The 19,848-nt window shown below is 39.7% G+C and overlaps 1 protein-coding gene across 3 annotated transcripts in view; it reads left to right on the forward strand.

The window, feature by feature from the left end:
• The window catches only part of VPS13B (vacuolar protein sorting 13 homolog B (yeast)), a 461,850-nt gene that overhangs the window by 426,720 nt on the left and 15,282 nt on the right, over positions 1–19,848 (forward strand). For 2 of the 3 annotated variants that reach the window (XM_014965404.1, XM_014965405.1), the window contains exons 48-57: positions 583–784; positions 1,792–1,980; positions 2,393–2,539; positions 3,641–3,924; positions 5,384–5,511; positions 6,103–6,302; positions 8,947–9,065; positions 10,261–11,084; positions 15,569–15,745; positions 16,673–16,843. In XM_014965404.1, coding sequence (XP_014820890.1) covers positions 583–784; positions 1,792–1,980; positions 2,393–2,539; positions 3,641–3,924; positions 5,384–5,511; positions 6,103–6,302; positions 8,947–9,065; positions 10,261–11,084; positions 15,569–15,745; positions 16,673–16,843 — 2,441 coding nt within the window. The remainder of the gene's footprint in view (positions 1–582; positions 785–1,791; positions 1,981–2,392; positions 2,540–3,640; positions 3,925–5,383; positions 5,512–6,102; positions 6,303–8,946; positions 9,066–10,260; positions 11,085–15,568; positions 15,746–16,672; positions 16,844–19,848) is intronic. The other variant, XM_014965406.1, reaches the window with a different exon arrangement.

Here is a 19,848-nt window from a genome sequence, read left to right on the forward strand (position 1 = left end):
AGGAAGGCTATATGTGATCAACATGGAATATTTTTCTGTAATTACATGATTCCTGTATGTAAGCTGCAGAATCTGTTGCAGGTGGGAAAAAAATTGAGGTCAGCCTAGGGGCTGCCCTTGATTACACTGAGAAGATTGCATCAGCAAGGATTAAAAAAAATGGAACTTTTTTTTTTGTGAATGTACTGTCTTTACTGCAGCTCTAGAGGCTGTTGTTTATCCAGTAACTGTTTCAGTGCAGAGACAGGGAGTTGCTGTAGGAGGAGTTACTGGGGAAAAAAAAAGGAAATGTGATTTTACAACTACAAAAGTCACAGGCTTAGTTCTGAAGGTTAGTGGTAATTTTGTTAAGGTGTTTCTTTAATTGGCTACATTTAGGTTGAGCTTATGCATATGTCTTTATATGTAGCTAGATCTGTCTGACTGCATCTCTGGGTGTTCCAGAATGATAAGAGGAGATTGTTTTTCTATTTCAAAACCGGAAAATCCTTGCAAATTTCTGAAAGTGACACCTTATAATTTGTAATCTTAAAATTCATTATTCCTTTGATTTTATCTTTTTGTTTATTTGTTGTTGAACAGCAACGAACAACTCTCCCAATGGGACAGCCCAATGCGGGTAAAGCTGTCGGTGTGGAAACCGTGTGTTAAAACTCTGCTGATAGAGCTCCTGCCCTGGGCTTTGCTTATCAATCAGTCCAAGTGGGATCTGTGGCTGTTTGAAGGAGAGAAGATCGTTCTTCAAGTACCTACCGGGAAAGTAATTATACCCCCCAATTTCGAGGTAACTTTGCCATTCACGTTAACAGGCACAGTTCTGCTAAACATTCTGATTCTGAAGAAAGCTTATTAATCCAGATGATTCTCGCTTTCCAGTCACTGTGTCTGTCAGTCACATGGTGAGGAGTAGAAATAACAATAGAAATTTGCCAGGCTGACTGAGCCACCGAGTGGGTAGAACATATTTGATAGCAATGTTTGAAGAACAACAAATGTCTTAAAGATGCATAGTTAAAAATTGTCTGTAAGACACTGTAGGAAGAGGACCTGCGTGCCGTCTGATTCGCCAAACTTCTCTCCTTCCTCCCAATTCAGTTAATGAATCTGCAACACCGGCATAACGTAGCAGCCCAAGTAAATTGCTATAAAGGCCACGTATAGACTTTGGCCCCTGCTGTGCCAGCCTGTCACTTGGGAAGTGTGACCACAGCAGCAAAGCTGACAGCCTGGAAGGAATGTTTGGCTTGAGAGTGTTTTAGGTTGAGTTATTGCATAGCTGGTGTGTTGTCAAGAAAGGTTTGACAGTGACATAGGGTGAATTACAAACAAGGAAGATTCGTTAGGATGCCTGCCTTCCTCAATTCAGTTTTCTGTAGTGGATCTTCTCACATATCTTAGCTTGGCCATGTGTGTGCTTTTAAATTATTATGACCCAAGAATTCCTTATTTTTAAAAGAATTAAAATAATTTGGCACAGCATCTTGTCAATTCTGATTGGGCAATCTGATGCTTTCTGGTTTTTTTGCCATCTGTTTTTCCCTTGTGAATGCCTGTTAATAAACAAAAGGTCTGCCTCTTAACACATCTCTGTGTAGACTATGGTCTTGATTCCACTGTGAAGGATTAGTCCCATAACTGCATTGTGGTTTAATCTGTCCTTGTACTGCATAGAAAGAAACAGAGGGAGAAAGGGAGGAAATTAGATAAATTTCATACTGGAAACTACATTTAACTCTAGTAGAAGTGTATCAAATAGCCAACAAGTGATAATTGGTCATTTTTCACTTGCAGGAAGCTTTTCAGCTTGGAATATACTGGGCAAACACTAATACTGTGCACAAATCAGTGGCAATTAAACTGGTTCATAATGTAACCTCCCCAAAATGGAAGGATGCCGATAATGGAGAAGTAGTAACGTTGGACGAAGAAGGTTTTGTTGAAGCTGAAATAAAACTTGGTGCTTTTCCAGGTCATCAAAAGGTTAGAAGAAAAATATCATGATTTATAACTTCATTGTTTAAAAACAAAGTCATATAGCAGATGAAAACAATCAAATGTATATAGTGTGAAAGCTCCCTAATTATATTAATACATGTAAAACATAATGAGACTGTAAACATTGTATGAAGCATAATTTTAAAGAGTTAGATCACCAAAGATGTTCTACGCTACTCATCAAGATAATACAGTATCTCCTGGAAAAAGAATTAATGAGTTCTCAATCTTGTTTGGAAAATGTTGACAGGTGGAACTTCAAAGATACATGATGTGGCTCCAGTTACGAAGTGCATGAATGTAGACAGGATTTCCACAGTTAAAAAGAAAATGGCAGTTCTGTCACTGTACCTTATGTGGTTGTGTGTGTGACATCATTGTTTTTATCATCTTACAGTTGTGTCAATTCTGCGTTTCTTCAATGGTTCGACAAGGTATACAAATTCTACAGATAGAAGATAAGACAACAATAATCAATGATACGTCATACCAAATCTATTATAGGCCACAGCTTTCTATTTCCAAACCCCACTCAGGAGAAGAGGTGAGGCACTGTGCATACTGGTTTTGTTTGTCGTCTGCGGTATATGGGTGTTTAGATTTGTATAGTCTCAACTGCACATAGCAGAGCTTGAACAGAAACCTTTAGACATAATAATGATAAAGGATTTTATATCATTTTGATTTAAAATACAGAATCCTGGGTAAATTCAACTACAGTAATTAACTGTGATCAGAAGTCTGTGCAAAGCAGGAGATTCTTGCACATTGCAGAATTAGTTCTGCCTGTTCTCCATCTGTTCAGGCACTAATGGCCATTTCTGTAAAATAGGCAGCGTAATCCGTAGTAGCTGTTGAAATTGTTCTCAGAATTTTTACGGAGTTCGCGTGTAAAAGAGGTATATTGGCCTGGCAGGCTGAAAACTTTTTGTTATCCTTTTGGGAAGATTCCAGTTATCTGAACAAAGCTGCAGAGCTAGAGACGTGCCCAGAGTTTATGTATTTCAGTGAACTGCATCAAATCGTGAATATCAGTTTTCTAATAATTGCACAGTATATTTAGGGACTAGCTTACAGGAACCCAAATGTATGCATGGTCAATATATTTTAATCAACCATTTATACATATTTATTGAAGATTACATTTATAGTAAAATATGTGGAAAGAATTCTCAGGGTTAAACTTGCTAGAGGAGTTGGCAAATAAACAAATTTTTTAAGTTCTCTATTTCTGTATTGTTTTCCTACTGCATTAGTTTTCTTCACGTCAGTAGCTACATTTGTGCATCGCGCTTCTTGTGGCAGTCTTTGGGATGGGAAATTGGAAGAATGTTGAGGCTAAAATCTATTCTTAGTTTTATATCTATAAATGGATTTTCTTCTCACAGTTGTGTTATAATACTGTAACTGTTGCTTTTGGTAGTTGTGTTGTTCAACTGAGCATGGACTGTAGATAACTGTGCTCAGTTAGCTGCCTAAATACACCTTGGGACAGAATTTGACCAAATGGCTTTCAATGCAATGGTCTTAGTGCATCTCTTAGTTGAGTTCAATTTGCTACTTGAGACTGTTCTGTGCAAGACTGACATGAATAAACCCCCCGTTGGGAGCCAGCATGTGCCACCACCATCTTTTTTCTTTCCAGGACTTCCACTCACCGGACAGTACGGTGTTCAGCGTCAGCCCAGCTGGGACACCACCCAGCGAGACGCTGAGCACTGTGCCCTGCTGGGACCTGATGTGGGACACGGGTCCCTTGGCTGAAGGGGTGCCTCTCACTGAAAAACGTGTGCTGCTGAGCTTCAGCCCAGGCGGCTGCACCGGCGGTGGCGAGCTGTGGAGCCTACCAGCTGTCATTAAACAGGAGTTTCCTAGACAGAGCGTGGCGGTGCCCACGGGGGTTTGTGGTGAAAGTGGATTTTGTACCAGGTACCGTATACTGTACTATCATGAATTGTTACCATAAAGTCTCAGTCAGTAACAAAACATAAGAGATTAATACAAAAGTCAAAGTAACACATGCCCCCCATATGTAAAGGCACGTCTTACTTTAATTTAAGAATTGTTATCTTTTGATGGTTTTGATGCTTTTATTATAAATGGTTTAAAGTTATGACCGTGTACAAGTTGTACAATTTTTATAATGTATGGGCTGCTATTTTTTTACATGCATACAAAATAAGAGCGTGAAAAATTCATATTTGAGATTATGGTCTTTTTTAAATTTGCAGGTAACAGTTCAAGGACAGTGTGAAATAATACCATACAAAAATTCAGGTTTCGTTTATAAAAGTCAAAATATTTTTTAGTAATAATAATAAGAGGATAAATAGGAGAAGCAAAAAAGGGAATGAAACTATTTTGAGAGTACAACAAGGAAAGATTTCCAAGTTTTAAAGCTTGAAATGTCCAAATGTGCACCCCACTTAAAAATTCTATTCATGCTTATGCTGATATAAACAAGCATCAATCTGCTGAAATTAGAGAGGCTACATCAGTATATATTACCAGCTATATGATCTGTCCCTTGCTTGAAGTGCTTGATACCATCCAAACCCTCATATAGTTCCTCTGCAGAGTCTAAGAGGTGTCATTGTGGATACTAGAGATTCTCACACAGACTTCAGATTTTAAAAAAGATTAAAATGTGAAGAACAAGGAAAGAATTCCGTATAATACAGAGACAGGCATAGAGGATCTCATGTTCTTAATCAATTTTTCAAACTGTTTGGATTTTTAAAATCACTGTGAAGTTTTTTAGAGTTAGCAAATAAATTTGCACAAGGAAAAAGAAAGAATTTGTGTTAATGTGTGAAGGCACTTTATGTAGCTAATGAGTAGAACTAGATTAATGTATTTTCATTTTGGAAATTTATGTAGTGATGATCCATAACATTAACATTTGAAAGGGCGATGGCATCGTAGATCGTTCCAGGGGAGCAGTCAGTTACAATTTTATGCATTTGTTAAAAATACCTTTCATATGTATCAGAGAAGTATGCGTGCAAATTCTTCTGGAAAATTTTGAAGATTTATGTTGAAAATTTGGGCCTACAATCTCATGTTTTTAATTTAATATAAATCTCTGCTGGCTAGGGCTCTCATCTTGCAAACACACGTGCTCAATTTAACTCATGAGTAGTCTCTATGAAGTGATTTCTTCTCTAATGTTGTTTTTCATGCTATTTCCACGTGTTCCTCTGTCTAAATATAATACTCAGTGGAGATATGTGTTTGCCTACACGTATAGAAATATCTATGGAATTGGAACTTGATCATAAAGAAACTTACAGATGGTAGTTTTGAATGTTTTTAATGGTCCAGAGTAATAATACGTAAAGATTTAATCCAAAACGTGCATAATCAAACATATCTGCTTCTGTTTTAGAGCTATAGCACTGACTTATCAAGAGCATCTTGGCGTGACATACCTAACACTTACAGAAGATCCTAGTCCTCGTATAATTATCCACAATAGGTGCTCCGTTCCATTGCTTGTAAAAGAGAACTTCAAAGGTAGGTGGTATGCAGTAATGAAAAACAGTGCACTGTTGCAGTATACATTATTTTACTGTATCTCTAATACATAGTTGAGTTCAGTATGTCTTTTGGTTACAAGACCTTGATGCCCTCATAAAGGTCTGTCTCAAAGTGAGAGATTGTGGAAGATACTGAAGCCTGGAAGCTATTGGAGCTCGTCGTGATGAGGTCAGGAGTATGAACTTACATGGCTCCAGGCTTTTGGGTCTCCCTGGTTCCAGCAGTCAAGGTGACTTGGCTCTAGGAGACTAGTGGGCAGTGGAGCTTGTGGACATCAGCTCATTCCCATGGAACATTTAAATCTCAGACTTGCAAATGTGACACAAAACATACTGCCAAAATTCCAGTTACAGTATGTTAATGTAATGATCAGTGGAACATTATGTAAATCATAATGACATAAGAAAGAACAAAAGCCTGAACACATAAAAGTTCCACCAATAGAAATGTTTCTATTTATTAGTAACATTTCAGACAGAAACTCCCTCGTTTGTGTAAGCATAGTTGAATTTTGCTTTAATACGGTTTTTAGAAACCCCTAATCTTGTATATTTTACATAATTTCAGATACACCAAAGTTTGAAGTTTATTGTAGAAAGATTCCAGCTCAATGTTCAGTTCATCATGAACTTTACCATCAAGTCTCCAGCTATCCAGATTGCAAAACAAGAGATTTGTTGCCCAGCATTCTTCTGAAAGTGATGTCATCCGATGAATTAGTAAATGAATGGAGTGATTTTGTGGACATCAACAATCAAGGAACACAAGTAAATCATTATTAACTATATCCTAGTTCACAGCATAAATGATTGTCTTTGTGACCTGCATGGTATATCATTCCTCTGCAATAAGCATATCCTTTCTGTTGGTTTGTTTTGTTTTTTTATTTAAGTCTTGGGAGTTCTGCTTCCTAAGCCCCTTCCTGTGGAAGCTGTAGTATGCAGATTACTGTCTTTGCTGGCTGTTTTTAAAAATAGCTACATCGAAATACAGGCTTTCTAGCACTGAGAGTTTTTTACTTCTTTTTAATCAACCTGGTGTTCCCTGGAAAAATCAATCCTGAAAATTTCTGGCCCCTGTAAGCAAAGAATCCCAGAGGAGCCAGGAAAATCCTGCAGTTTGGTAACTTAATTATCACAGGTTTTTTATCTTTACATCTTGTAGGAATCATCACTGTCATTCTCCCTCTATGTCTTCACAGAAGCTACGCGTGTCTTTCTAAAACAAAACAAAACAAAACCCCCTTTTCTTTCCTTCTGTTATTTTTCTCCTGTTTTGGGGTAAATGAAAACTTCCTTCACTGGAGTAATTCTTTTTGATGGGAATTTTTTCCATCTTTGAAGTCATTAATTTACATGGAATCAACATAAACTGCTTGGCTCTTTGAAAGAAATACTAGTTTCAGATGTTTTCCCTGGGGACCAATCACAAAATGCTCTTGATTATTGAGTGTTATGTTATATAGCAAGTAGTTCAGTTTCATTCAGCAAGCCAGTCAAGCAACCCAAGGTTTCAGATTTCAGTCATTAATGTTATGCCAGACCAGGGTTCTTTATAAGTATCTGGCTCCTAGAAGGAATTAGATGCTAAGACAACATTTGGGGATCGTTGTCTACTTGAAGAACTCCCCAAATAAAAAGTGTAGCCTTCTGTTATTGAAGTTTTAGGGTTTACACCTAGAGAATTTCCCCAGGATTTCTCCATCAGTCTTTCTCTTAAAAAACTATAAATATGTATAAATAAGGATTATGCTAATAGCTTTGCATACAACTCAATTCAGATTGTGAAATAACTGGGATTTAAAGGATCTTGAGTAATTTGTACTCTTTCTACGTAGTCACAGATAAGTACTTCTTATTCTATTAGAAAGAAAATGGTGTTTATTTTCTGAAATTAAGGTATTTATCATCAAAATCATCTGAAATTGGAATTAAAATTACCAATCTTTAAGATCTGTTAGGGATTTTTTAGAATAATGAGGGTTTACTGAAAATTCAGTAAATGTCCTTTTTCCTCCAGTTTTGTCATGCAGGATTGCAAATCTCTTTCAGATAAGCAAAGGATTAAATCCCACTTATCAAAATTAGACATTCTCTTATATGTAATTCTCAGAAGAATAAGACATAATTTGATGAACAAAATTTAATTATCTGTACAAGTATACACTCTGTACAATATAAGTAGTTTAAGTGTTGATCTTAATAAACTGCCAAGTGCTTTTCCTTCTGGTGACTTGTTAACAGCAGTAAAGATTCTTCAAGACAAACAACTGTTAATTTTACCTGTGCTAGCCCATTATCTTTGTGTTATTCCTTGAGTTTGCATTCCTTTGAATTATAGCTTCTGTCATTACAATCTAGTAAACAATTGTGTTGATAGTAGCCCTACAAGAAAAGAAAAGCCAGCTTGCTCTAACAAGGACTGCTGTGAGTTTTCCAAACCTGAAAAGACCTTAGTATTTTATAGTCTCATAAAAGATTATTTATATTTATATTCTTCTTATATTTAAGTATTATTAAATAATAATATATCATATTATTAAATAATAATATATATTAAATGAATTTATTAATATTTATATTTAAATATTTATGTTATTTCCTTGCAACACAAAACTTGCACAGAAATACTGCAGAATTAAGCTCCAAAAACAATACATCATTCCTTTAAGTTGAATATTAAGGATAGCATGTTCAGAATGAAAGTTTGCATATCTGTGAGCAAGACACAAACCTGTTGTCAAGTTCCCATTTTCTTGCCTTGTTAGACACTTTACGCATTCTAATAGACTTTTGCAATTTCATTGTGGGAGCACCTTGCTTGTGAAGGTGTTCTCACCAAACCAGATTAGATGGCTTTAAAATGTGTTCAGTGTTGTTGTTAAGCAGGTCTTCATGTTACTTATCTTTTCTAGTCTTCATGTGTTTTGGATCATGTTGTCAGCCATTCATTGAACCAGCTCTGAGCTGGGGCATAGCAACATAATGTTAATTTAGAGGGTTTTTTTCCAGAGGAGAAGGTGGGATTTTGCAGAGCTCCAGAAATACGCCTTTGTCCTTAATCCAAAATCACAAATTAAAAGTTCCTTTTTATTCTTTTCTCATATAACTTTCCCCCCTTCCCAGCACATGCTGCTTATTTCTGGAGAAAAAGTTTCTTATTAAATTGTATTCACTTATACAGTTTAAGGATGAGGTGCAAATTTCGTCTTGCTGTACAATTGAAATACTTTGAGTATCAGAACTGTTATTTTCTGATGTATTGAAATCTGTTTCTATTTTTCCTGAACAGTATCATGATTTGAGTAAAAATCTCAACTAGAAGGCATTAATAGGATTGATTTGAATTATGGCACATTAAAAATAGTAATTTCAGTAGTATCCCATATGTTTCTAACTCTCTTTTTACTAGATTGTGTTCTTAACTGGCTTTGGCTATGTTTATGTGGACATTGCCCATCAGTGTGGAACAATAGTCATAACCTTGGCCCCAGAAGGAAGAGCAGGACCCGTCGAGATCAACCTCAACAGGTACATAACACACATAAAAGATGATAAAAAGCATTGCAAAGCGGTGCTGAGAGGTCAGTCAGCTTTCTGAGTGTTAACTGACTTATGAACCTTGGCTTAACTGTTTGGTTTGTTTAATACTGCTGCATGCTCTATGGCATATGTTTAGACCATATGTTATGCTTTGTGTATCAGAGCTAAAAAAGAACAATCTAACATCAAAAGTCATGTCACTTTAGGGTAAACACTAGATTTCTGATATAAAAAGAAGTCTTGAGTTGTTCATTAAAAAACCCCCACATTTTCCATTGTAATTAATTTTGATTATGTTCATCAATTTAAAATTGATGAAATAGCTAGGTCCTGCCATCTGTTTTCATATAATTTACTACTAAAATTAATAGGCAGTTTGATATGCAGGGACTGTAGAAATAGTCTTACAGTCAGTAATTAATTGTACTTTATTATAATGCTCTTCTTTGGAAGACTTGTCCACTTCCATAACACACCACAACTTGTTCCTCAGTTCCATGCAAGTGCAATTATAATACTACCTGTTTCCAAGATGCAGGATGCCTGGCCTCCAGCAATGCTGTTACAATTAGAATGGAATTTGTTGTACTGGTTTTGTTTGCACTGTAATTAAGTATTAATCCCCAAGGTACTGATCATCAGCAGTACATAACAGCCTGCTTGCTAGTTAAACTTGGCAATGGGCAGTTAACACTGGAGTCGGGGAGGCCCTCAATGCCATCGGTATGAAAATGCTGTGGTGGTGTCGTTGGAGGGTACTCACTGCGTGTGAGGTGAAATGAATTATCCATAATAGTAATCATCAGTAGTGGCTCCCAGAAGGTGTTGTAACAGCTGAGGTTGTACGGCAGTTATCAGAGAATTGTATTTGTCTGCTTTAATACCTGACTCCTGTTGCAAATCCAGTAGGGAGTAAACCTGTATATAGAGACATTCCTGTCTAAACTGTCCTGTTGATGGATAAGAAAGCATGAGAAACCTGGCATAGATGTGTAATATCCCATTTCTTAGAAGACCCCCTGGGTGGTACCCACTGTGGTGATTAAGGCTGCTAGATCTCATTAATATTAATTAATCTTAGGTATTATAGAGAATGTCTCTCCTGATAGTTTTTGGAGAAAGCAAGATGCCAGGTGAACTCAAAATACATGAAGTGATAAAATGTTTTTTCCTTCCTGTCTAGAAGTCAAGAGCAGACCCTGTCACTGAAAATGTTCATCAGTCAGTTGAGTCTTGCTGCATTTGATGATATTACAAACCATAAAGTGTCATCTGAACTTCTGCGTCTCACAGCAGACAACGTTTTCCTCCACATGGCCCCAGCTGCCAGCTACCTGAGACCCCTGTCCCAGGAGTACCAGCGGGATGCCATGGAAGCCCTCCCACAATTTCATAGTCTCCAAGTGTATTGTGAAGACTTGCAACTGGACAATCAGTTGTACAGCAAATCCAATTTCCATTTTGCAGTCCTGCTGTGCCAAGGAGAGAAAAATGAGACCGTGCAGTGGTCCAGAGTGAACAATCTCATTGTTTGCAACAAAGATTTGGAAAGCTATAAGGAAAACTGCTTTATAAAACTCTGCATTGCTTTTTCTGAGGAAGAGAATTTCATGTTTCACGTGAATGACCTCAGCTTTGAGCTCAAACCAGCTAGGCTGTATGTGGAAGACACCTTTGTTTACTACATTAAGACTTTGTTTGATACATATCTTCCAGAAAACAAAACAGCTTGTCAATCCATGAATACTTCAGATACTACCCTGATACTGCCTGAACAAGTCAGAGAGCATGCAAGAGCTTTAGTCAAGCCAGTGAAGTTAAGAAAATTAACAATACAACCTGTTAATCTCCTCGTCAGTATTCACGCTTCGTTGAAACTGTATATAGCCTCAGATCATACCCCTCTCTCCTTCTCTGTATTTGAGCGAGGACCCATCTTCACCACTGCCAGGCAACTTGTCCATGCCTTGGCCATGCATTATGCTGCTGGAGCACTTTTCAGGGCAGGTCAGTACTTTTCCATACTATGTAGCATTTTTATTAGGTACCAGAATTCTCCGATTGTCTCTCAAGCTGACTAACCTAGATGTGAGCCATACAATTACTGTTTTCCTCAAACACCATTTGATAATGATATTTTCAGACACCTTTCATGTCCTGCCATACGACAGACGGGAAATAAAATGGCTGAGCAGACACCAGTGAAGATTCATAAAGTTGTGCTAAACATTAGCCAGCCGCCTGAAGGCTTTACAAAACTCTGAACGCAGCATAAAAATGTATTGTAGCTGGCTTAAGTTTTGTCGTTTTATATTATAGCACTAGTCAGAATCAACCCACATTCCTCACATAAACTCCCCAAAACTACATTTAATCAAATTATTCAGCATGTTGCTCTGCATTCAGAAGTAAATTATAGCCCTGAATGTTGTTTTGTTGTTAAAACTCCTTTTGGCTGCAGTTTATGATTAGGAATCTGTCTTTCTTCATGCAGCCTTCATGCTAAACTGGCACACAGATGTTTGTTGTCCTTTGATCCAAGAACTATGAAGTTTGCTGTTACTAACTTTTTTCCATATAGGATCAGTAGCGAGCAATTAATCTATTAGGTTAGCAGGTACATTCTCTTTCCCATGAATATTAATTTAGATAAAACAAAATTTGGTCTCAGCTTTATCTTATTGTGGAATGGAATTTGTACCTGAGACAGCAGGAAGGTCCTCCATGATCATACAGAAGTAATATACTTCACACTAAAACGTGGGATTTATTTTCCTACAATACTAATGGTCAGATTTTCTGAAATCCTGATGCTTCCATTTGTGCTGCAAGTGTGCCTGCGACCTGATTTCTATGCACAGTTTCCAAAACTGTACACGTGCATTTCAGGTGTTTATAAATAGATGCTGATCAGGTCTTTCCCTGTGGCATACCTGACTTGCGTAGCTGATTTTGCCAGCTGTGTACAGAATTGCGCATCAGAACATTGCGTACTGATTCATTATTTTCTTGCATTATTTTGCTTGCAAAATTAGCAGGTTTTTCTTTTTACTACTTGTTTGGATTTGGTTAAAGTCAAATCCCACAGTGCAAAAGGGGAGATCTAGTTTCTTCCTAGTTAAGAGTGAAACTGTGGCCAAATATGGTCTACAGTGTGAATGTTTCTCCCCACAAGTGGCTAGGAGTGGTGATACAAGTGGTGATAGACTGCAGCAGGAAATTGGGGTTATACTGGCTTTTCATCTGCAACATCCCAGGTGAGGCACATATGCTAGTGAGGGATTCCTGAGCCTGCTCTTGGTCTTTCCTCCTGTGCTACCCTTGCAGCATGCAGCAGTGCACAGCCCACTCGATGCTCTTCCTGGGCTTATGATGTAGCTGAAATCAAGCAGGTTTAAATATTAAGAAATAAGATTTGCTTCAGCGGAACTGCTCTTCAGGAAAACACATAAGCATATATTTAGTTGCTACTTAGATCCTGCTCAAAGCACTGAAACTAAAATGTATTTTTGGAAAGGGGTTACCGTGATTAAAATGGTGAATTGTGTTGATTAATGTTTGCTTGGGCAAAGAAGGTGCTTTATTTTGAAGAGTTTGTGACACTTGTCAAAAGGCTGACTGTGTCAACAAAGTTAAAAAGGAGGAACAAAATCAAGCAAAAAGCTTTATATGGTCTGCAAACCCTGAGTCCTTTCCTCATCCTCAGGTGAGTTACACTTCTTGGATTGGTCTCTTATGGAAGAGAACCTCCCTCTCCTGCCTTTTAACCACATTAATCTGCAAAACAAGGGGTTGTTTGACACACACCCCCTCCCCTTCTGCTCACTGCAGCCCCATGCATAAATCGTTGTAGCATCTGCACAAACAGTGTTCCCACACAGCTGTGCTTTATGCTTCAAACGGGATATAGTCTCGTTCTGCCCTTAGCTTTGTGCAAGACCATTGCTGCCCTCTGGGAGGGGGCAGGGTTTGCCCCAAAGCCTGCTAAAGGTAGTCTATGAGGCTGCCCCATATGTTGCAAAGGGGCGGCCAGAATCCATGTCATGGAAGCAGTGAATGGGGTTGGAGACCTCTGTTCAAATATGCTGATGAGCATTGCTTGTCTCAAATTAACAAAGCTTACAAAGGAAATCTCCCATTCTTTTCTAATTAAGTTGGCTCCTATTTAAAATTATTACTGCTATTAGCCAGATCTAACCTATGGTTACCTAAAAAGAAAATGCAGTGACTCTCTGCTAATATAGTCATAATTATTTCGTATTAGTGGATATAATTATTAAGCATACTTTGGGAGATGGTAACCTGACATAATACTGTATTTCTGCAAAGTAAAATGCAGCACAGAGTTTGTGAATCGAGGGATTATTCCTGATTCATCATATTCCTGTTCCTGACTTACTCCCACGCCATCCTCCTTGGGTTGGGTGGTCCATGCTGGCAGTGAGGAGCCATCACTTTCGCTCTGGGCACTGGCCAGGGAGAGTCACCATTGCTGCAGGTTGCACGTTCCTCCCGAGTGCTCTCCAAGGGTGAGCACGCTCCATCCAGAGGTTCCAAAACTGAGCCCACAGGCCAGGGCCAGACTGCAACAGCCTGTCCCCAGGGTACTGGGCAACCCCTCAGCTTTGTGTTTAACCAGTTTCATTCCTGGTTTTACTCTGGTTTTCATTCTTGAGCCCACTGGCTGGCCAAACAGGTGAGTGGAGTTGGAGTCTCCCCTGGCCTGTCCTGGCAGTGCCTGCCTGGGGTGTCACAGGGCAGCAAGGCACTAACCCTCAGTGTCATGCAGCCCCTTTCCGTCACATCACCACCTCAGGACAAGGAATGCCAAGAACATTTAGTTAAAAAAAAAATTTAAAAAAAAGGCTGCTTGTAAGGAATTATAGCAACATTATCGATCAGAAAAAGCAGAAAGAGCATCTCTTCCATCTGTAGAGGCCTCCCCGCCCCTCCAGCTTTTCATCACTTCACACAGTGGCAAGGATAATTTGTTAAAAATACTACAGCGAGGGAGCCGCAGGCCCAGCCTGGAGTGCTGGCTTCCCCGTCCCCGGCAGGGAAGGACTGCCAGGGGGACACTCCTCCCCAGGGCAGGCACCGCGGGGCCGCAGTGCTCGTTGCCTCTCTGCTTGTCGCGCTGCCAGTAGTACTTGTTTTTTGTTTTCATAGTGCATCCCACCCTCTCCCTTATGTCCACTGCGGTTCCCGCTTTTTATACTACGTATACTGGAGTTCTCAACCTGCCAGGGCTGAAATGTGGGACAGATTCAACAAGAATAATAGATTTTCCGGGAGCTTAGAATGATAGTATGAGATTAATTCATTTCATATGAGTAACATTTTCTCTTCTGTTCAGTTTCATGATTCAGCCTTCCACAGGAGTGACTGGGAGGGGTTACTAGAAAACAAGAAAAGCATCTGGATAGCAGGAGTTCGCGGTGATGAGATGGGAATGAGGAGGGCAAGGCAGATCAAGGGCCCTCGGTGGGAGAGCAGGAGGCCAATCTGTCCATCGTTCAGTCCCCTGGCCCTGTCACGCCTCGTGTCGCTCTGACAGTGCCAGTTGAAATTCATGGTACGGGGGCTCAAAGACCAGGCAGTTCCCATTTAACGTTTATTGCCTTTTCTGAATAGCTCTCTCCGGGCTGCCGAAAAAAAAGAGTTCTGCAGCACTATTTCCCTAATAAATCTGCTGCCAACCAGCCTGAGAAAGACAAGACCTGCAAACAGCTTTCCAGCAACAGATTGCTGCGCGCTCAGCCATCCAGCAAGCTGCTGGCAACCCTGCGTTTATATAGGAAACCAGATCCGCAGATACCTCTCCTGGGATATGCATAAGGAATACTCCCCTATGAGTAACCTAATCAGCATGTAGATGTCATTGCTGTTTACACAACTGTACTGAGCAAAAGACATTTGTCTGGCTTTCACTGCACTCTAACAGAAAATGATCAGCTTAGAAGGGTTGGGGTGGATTTAAAATAACTTCTTAAGCAGTTGTCAAAAATCTGCATCCCCTTTCCTAACACTCCATCAAGCAATTGACCTCCACACTCCGGTAAAGCAGTACATTGTATCAGTGTAAACTCCCTGTCACAATTCTATCACATAGGGATGTGAAATCACAACGCTGCCTTATAGTGTCTAAAACCGACCCAGGCATCTGAACTTGCAGTCCCCTTCCTCTGAAGCTGTGAGGCTCTAGCATCCGCCTCGCTAGGACACTTTTAGCAGAAATACGGGAAGCTCCTGGAAGGAAGTCATTCTAAAGCTATTTGTGAGTTTGCCAAAAGGATTTCTTTGATTTACGAAGTATGAAAGATTGCCATTTCTGAATTCATAGTGCATGAGTTATTTCCCGTGTTGTGCTCAAAGGAAGTTCATAATGCGATGAATTCTAGTGTGAAAAAGAGAATTAAGGAATAACCTTTTCACAACTGCTGCTTCTGCAGTTTTTGCAGCCGTAACATGTGTCTTGTTTCTTCACACAGGCTGGGTTGTCGGATCCTTGGAAATTCTGGGAAGCCCGGCAAGTCTGGTGAGAAGCATAGGGAATGGCATAGCCGATTTCTTCAGGCTCCCCTATGAAGGGCTGACCAGAGGCCCAGGAGCGTTTGTCAGTGGAGTTTCCAGAGGAACAACATCATTTGTAAAACACATTTCCAAAGGTAGAGCTTTCACTTTGTTGCTCCAACTACTGCTTTGTTGTCGTGCGCTGTTAAAGGATGTGTTAAAGTTTTAAACAATATTGCTTGCAGCTTTGTTTGGCTTGCTAGGCTGCAGAGAAATGCTGGGAGGGGAACAAAGCTCATATATAACATTTTATGTATTAAACAGATCACCGCTTAACTACAGTGTGTAAGAATGTTTCAGAAACTTCAGAATTTTAAACCTCCCAGTGGGAAACAGAGATTGGCTCAGCCAGTATTTCATGTGATAACTGCAGAAATATTAAAGGTGTTCTGTACTTCTGCTAACCATCAGAAATTCTACACTGTGTCGCCTCATCATATTTATTATTTCTTTTTTTTCAAGGAAAAAAAAAAAAAAGAAGTAGATACAGTTGTCATAACTGTGTAAGTCCGTGGATAGGTTTTGACAGCGGGGCTGGTCTGGCCTGAGAACAGGAGCAGCTTTTGTTGTGCGAAGCCTGTACACACAGTGCCATCGCGTGGCTCCAGCCGCCGCAGAGACGGCAGCGCGACTGCCTGCGCCGCTCGCTGCTCTCCAGGCTCCCCCAGGACACGTCCTGCCGGGCTCCTTCTCTAAATATTTGTTTACCTTTCCAGCGCTCCCCCCCTCCCCTTAGATTGGCCTTAGAGGAGTTTGTGAGCTGGAGAGGGGTGTTGGGATGAGCTGCTGTTCCCACCGGCCGGGGAGACCTGGTGCAGGGTCACGTCACAGGCGTGACACGGGACCGTAGGAGCAGCGTGGCGATGCTTAACTAATAGTAAAGCATGTTACACATGGGCAACTTTTCAATTGACTTGCTGTTCTGCTCGTAAGCTCAGTATTTCAGTGAGGCATAGAATGTCTCCATGTTTTAAATTAAAGCATTTTGATCCAGACCCAAATGTATATCTCCATGTATTTAGGTACACTGACGTCAATTACCAATCTGGCAACAAGTCTTGCTCGGAATATGGATAGGCTGTCACTGGATGAGGAGCATTACAACAGACAAGAAGAATGGAGAAGGCAGCTTCCAGAGAGCCTGGGAGAAGGACTGAGACAGGGGCTCTCTCGTTTAGGCATTAGCCTTCTAGGTAACGTACTATTAAATATCAAATCGAGTGATAATTCTGTTTTATGATCTTCTCACCAGCCTTTTCTCCATGTGAGTTATAATAGCAAAATCTGTTTGTTTTGGTGTTTTCTTTTGAAATAGCCTCACAGTATGTATATGAGATAGTTTCTTTTCATTAAGGTTTAGTAACTTTTGTATATGTTTTTTGCTGATAAAAATCATCGCAGTTACAGAACAAGTTTGTACTCTGTTTGTATTTTCATTGGTACAGGATGTATATCTGAGAAGAAAAGAATAATTCTGCTTTGGGCAGGGTGACTTATAACTAAGTCAGCACACGGACGTCATCACACTGATGTTTACTTTCCAGTGAGTTATAGGAATGCCTTCTGAACCTGCTTGGTTTTGCTGCACTGTAGATATCGGGGGATTCTTGGTTTTGTTTGAAAACCACTTGAACTTAGTGCAGATGTTAAGTAAGCTTTGATGAGGAATTCTGCTTTAACAAAGAAACCCAGATCATCCTGATTCAGTGTAGTTGTATTCGTTAGGTAGCCAAGTGGTTTCGTTAGAAGTGAAGATTACTCTAGCAATTTCAAAATAGTACCTAAAAATTTGAAAACTAACCCATACTGGAAAAAAAAAAATCTCTGCAAGAAGTTCTGCAGTGAGGAGCTGGATTTTCTAGGTTACTTCTACTTGTCATACAGCAAAGGAATGCAGAACTGTATTGTTTGGCAGAGTTCCTCAGTACATATTAAAGAGTATGAATCCCTTAGAGATCAAAGTGACCAAAAGCAGTCCAGTGCAAAAGGTTAGAAGAGCTGAAGCTTGAAAGGATTTGTCCTCTTTCCTAATCTTCAGTAGTGTACACAACTCCTAAATGTGCAACCGCAACCCTGAAAGCCCCAAAGAGGAAGTGGTAAAAATGTTACAAGTTTGGGTTAAGTTACTGGAAATTATTTTAAGCAATAACATTAGATGATGTGAAGCACTGTCATTTGATAATGCCTGTAAAGCGGCAAGCAAGTGTCCTGGGAGAAATGTGTATAAAGGAGAAATTTCATATATTAGTAGCTACTCTCCCAATAGTAAGCTGTTACTGGTGTTGCAAATCAAAGGCAGTTCAGAGAAGGTTTTATTTTTCCTTCTTGTTTTATTGGGCTAAGGGCAGTCAGGTTGAGTAGCTGGATGAAAGATTATACTTTTAGAAGCACCGTGTCAGCCTGGTGTATGTGTGCTGGTGAAGTGGTTTGGTGATCTTGGCTCAGTTATTAATAAGAGACAAATAAGGTGGTGGCTGTCCCCTTCACCGACACACCGGAGCCCTCAGAGCTAAAAGCATCAGCTGTACAGCCTGAACTAAAGAGCTAAATGTTGTCGCTTTGGCTGTAGCAAGGCAAAGTTCCTGCTGTTCAGGAGAGCTGGGAACTCACACCCTACGTGCACAAATAGGCCATGGCTGTGCCTCCCTGCACACAGGGCTGCGGCCGGGCATGGGATTACACCTGAGTTAAAAACAAAACCAAGGAAAAGAGTTAGAATTTCAGTGTCGCTGATTTCCTAAGAAATCAGACTTCATGTTAGAAACCTAGAGCTCCGTACTAGCATTTAAACAGTGCTCCTCCACAGCCTAGGATCTTGTTCTTACTCCCGCTGTAATTATTTAGAGATTCCTCCCTGCTAAATACCTCTGTTCTTAGCAGTGGAGGCAACAAAGCACTCAGATAAATTGCTGTGGTTACTGTGTAACTGGACTTAACAAGTATAGGACCTCTCACACTGAGGAATCAGAAATATTCCAGTGAATTTGTATCAGGCATAATTTTTTTTAGTTCAACCTGATTTTTTAAAAGCATGTTTTCTCTGTATACACAGCAGCATGGGTGTAAATTGTGCCAAGACCTAAATTATGAATTCACTTTTTACAAATGCATCAGAAAGCTGTTTCTGTTCTGAACGTTCAGTTCAGAGAATATCGTGGCTTCCCCAGAAAAACAGTTGTGGTTGAAGGGAGGTACCACTGTGCTGCTTGCTTTCACCGGAACGTTCAGCACGAACGTGCTTACCCTAAAAATAACTGCAGGTTCTTCGTACATAACGAAACAAAGCAGAGCTGCGGTGTTACTTTCCTTCACAAGGATGAAGAGTTCAGATGAGCACAGGAATGCAGAGAGCGAGATCCTTTGAAGCCATAATTTCTATGACTTTCTAATTGTAAAATTGAGACGTGTGAAAAAGATTTCTAGGATAGTCAAAGTACTGTCACGTTTGTAAAAGCTGACAACTCGTGCAAGCAGCTTAAATAAGTGCAGATGCAGATTTAGTGCCTAGGCACTGGTGTGTAAGAGCCCTCAGTTCACCGATACGTTGTGGTATCTACGCAGAAAGAAGAGTTGCGTTTTCTGATTTTTCTGAAAATCTGGCTCATGGTGGCCCTGATTCAGCAAAGCACTTAAGCATGTGCTTAAGAGCTTTGCTGAATCGGGGCCAAAATCATGTACTCTTGTCTCCTCCTCAGTGCAAGTTGTTCCCTGTGGTACATTCTTAAGTGCTTTGTCCTGTCTCATTTTAAATGACTCAAGCACTGTCAGGGTGTTGTTTGATTTGATTGTTATCTTTGGCTGGATGTCATCTTCTTTTCTCGTTTGGGAGAGACTTCTGGGTCATTTTAGTAACATTTGTGCGTGAAAAGAAGCAAAAACTTATGATAGGTGTGTTTTTTCTTTTATATGATTAGACAAAAATCCAGTGAAATTGCATTGAAAATATTTAGATGATCGGCACTCCCCACCAAGGAACCGCCTTCTGCATTTTGCATGACGGAGTCAAGCTTAAAATAGTAATTTAGAACTGTGTAAAAGAGGATACTGAAACTATAGGATTTATTTTCAACTACTGGTCCTAGTGAAAAATACTGTGTTGAAGTAGCTCCCTTTAGGAAGCTGAACTTTTCTGAATAACAGAAAAGCTGACAAGTATTAGAAAAGCCATTTTTCACACTGGCAAAGGTGCTGGACATTT

This window comes from Calidris pugnax, unplaced genomic scaffold (genome assembly GCF_001431845.1).
Source record: "Calidris pugnax isolate Ruff unplaced genomic scaffold, ASM143184v1 scaffold41, whole genome shotgun sequence".
NCBI classification, from domain to species: domain Eukaryota; kingdom Metazoa; phylum Chordata; class Aves; order Charadriiformes; family Scolopacidae; genus Calidris; species Calidris pugnax.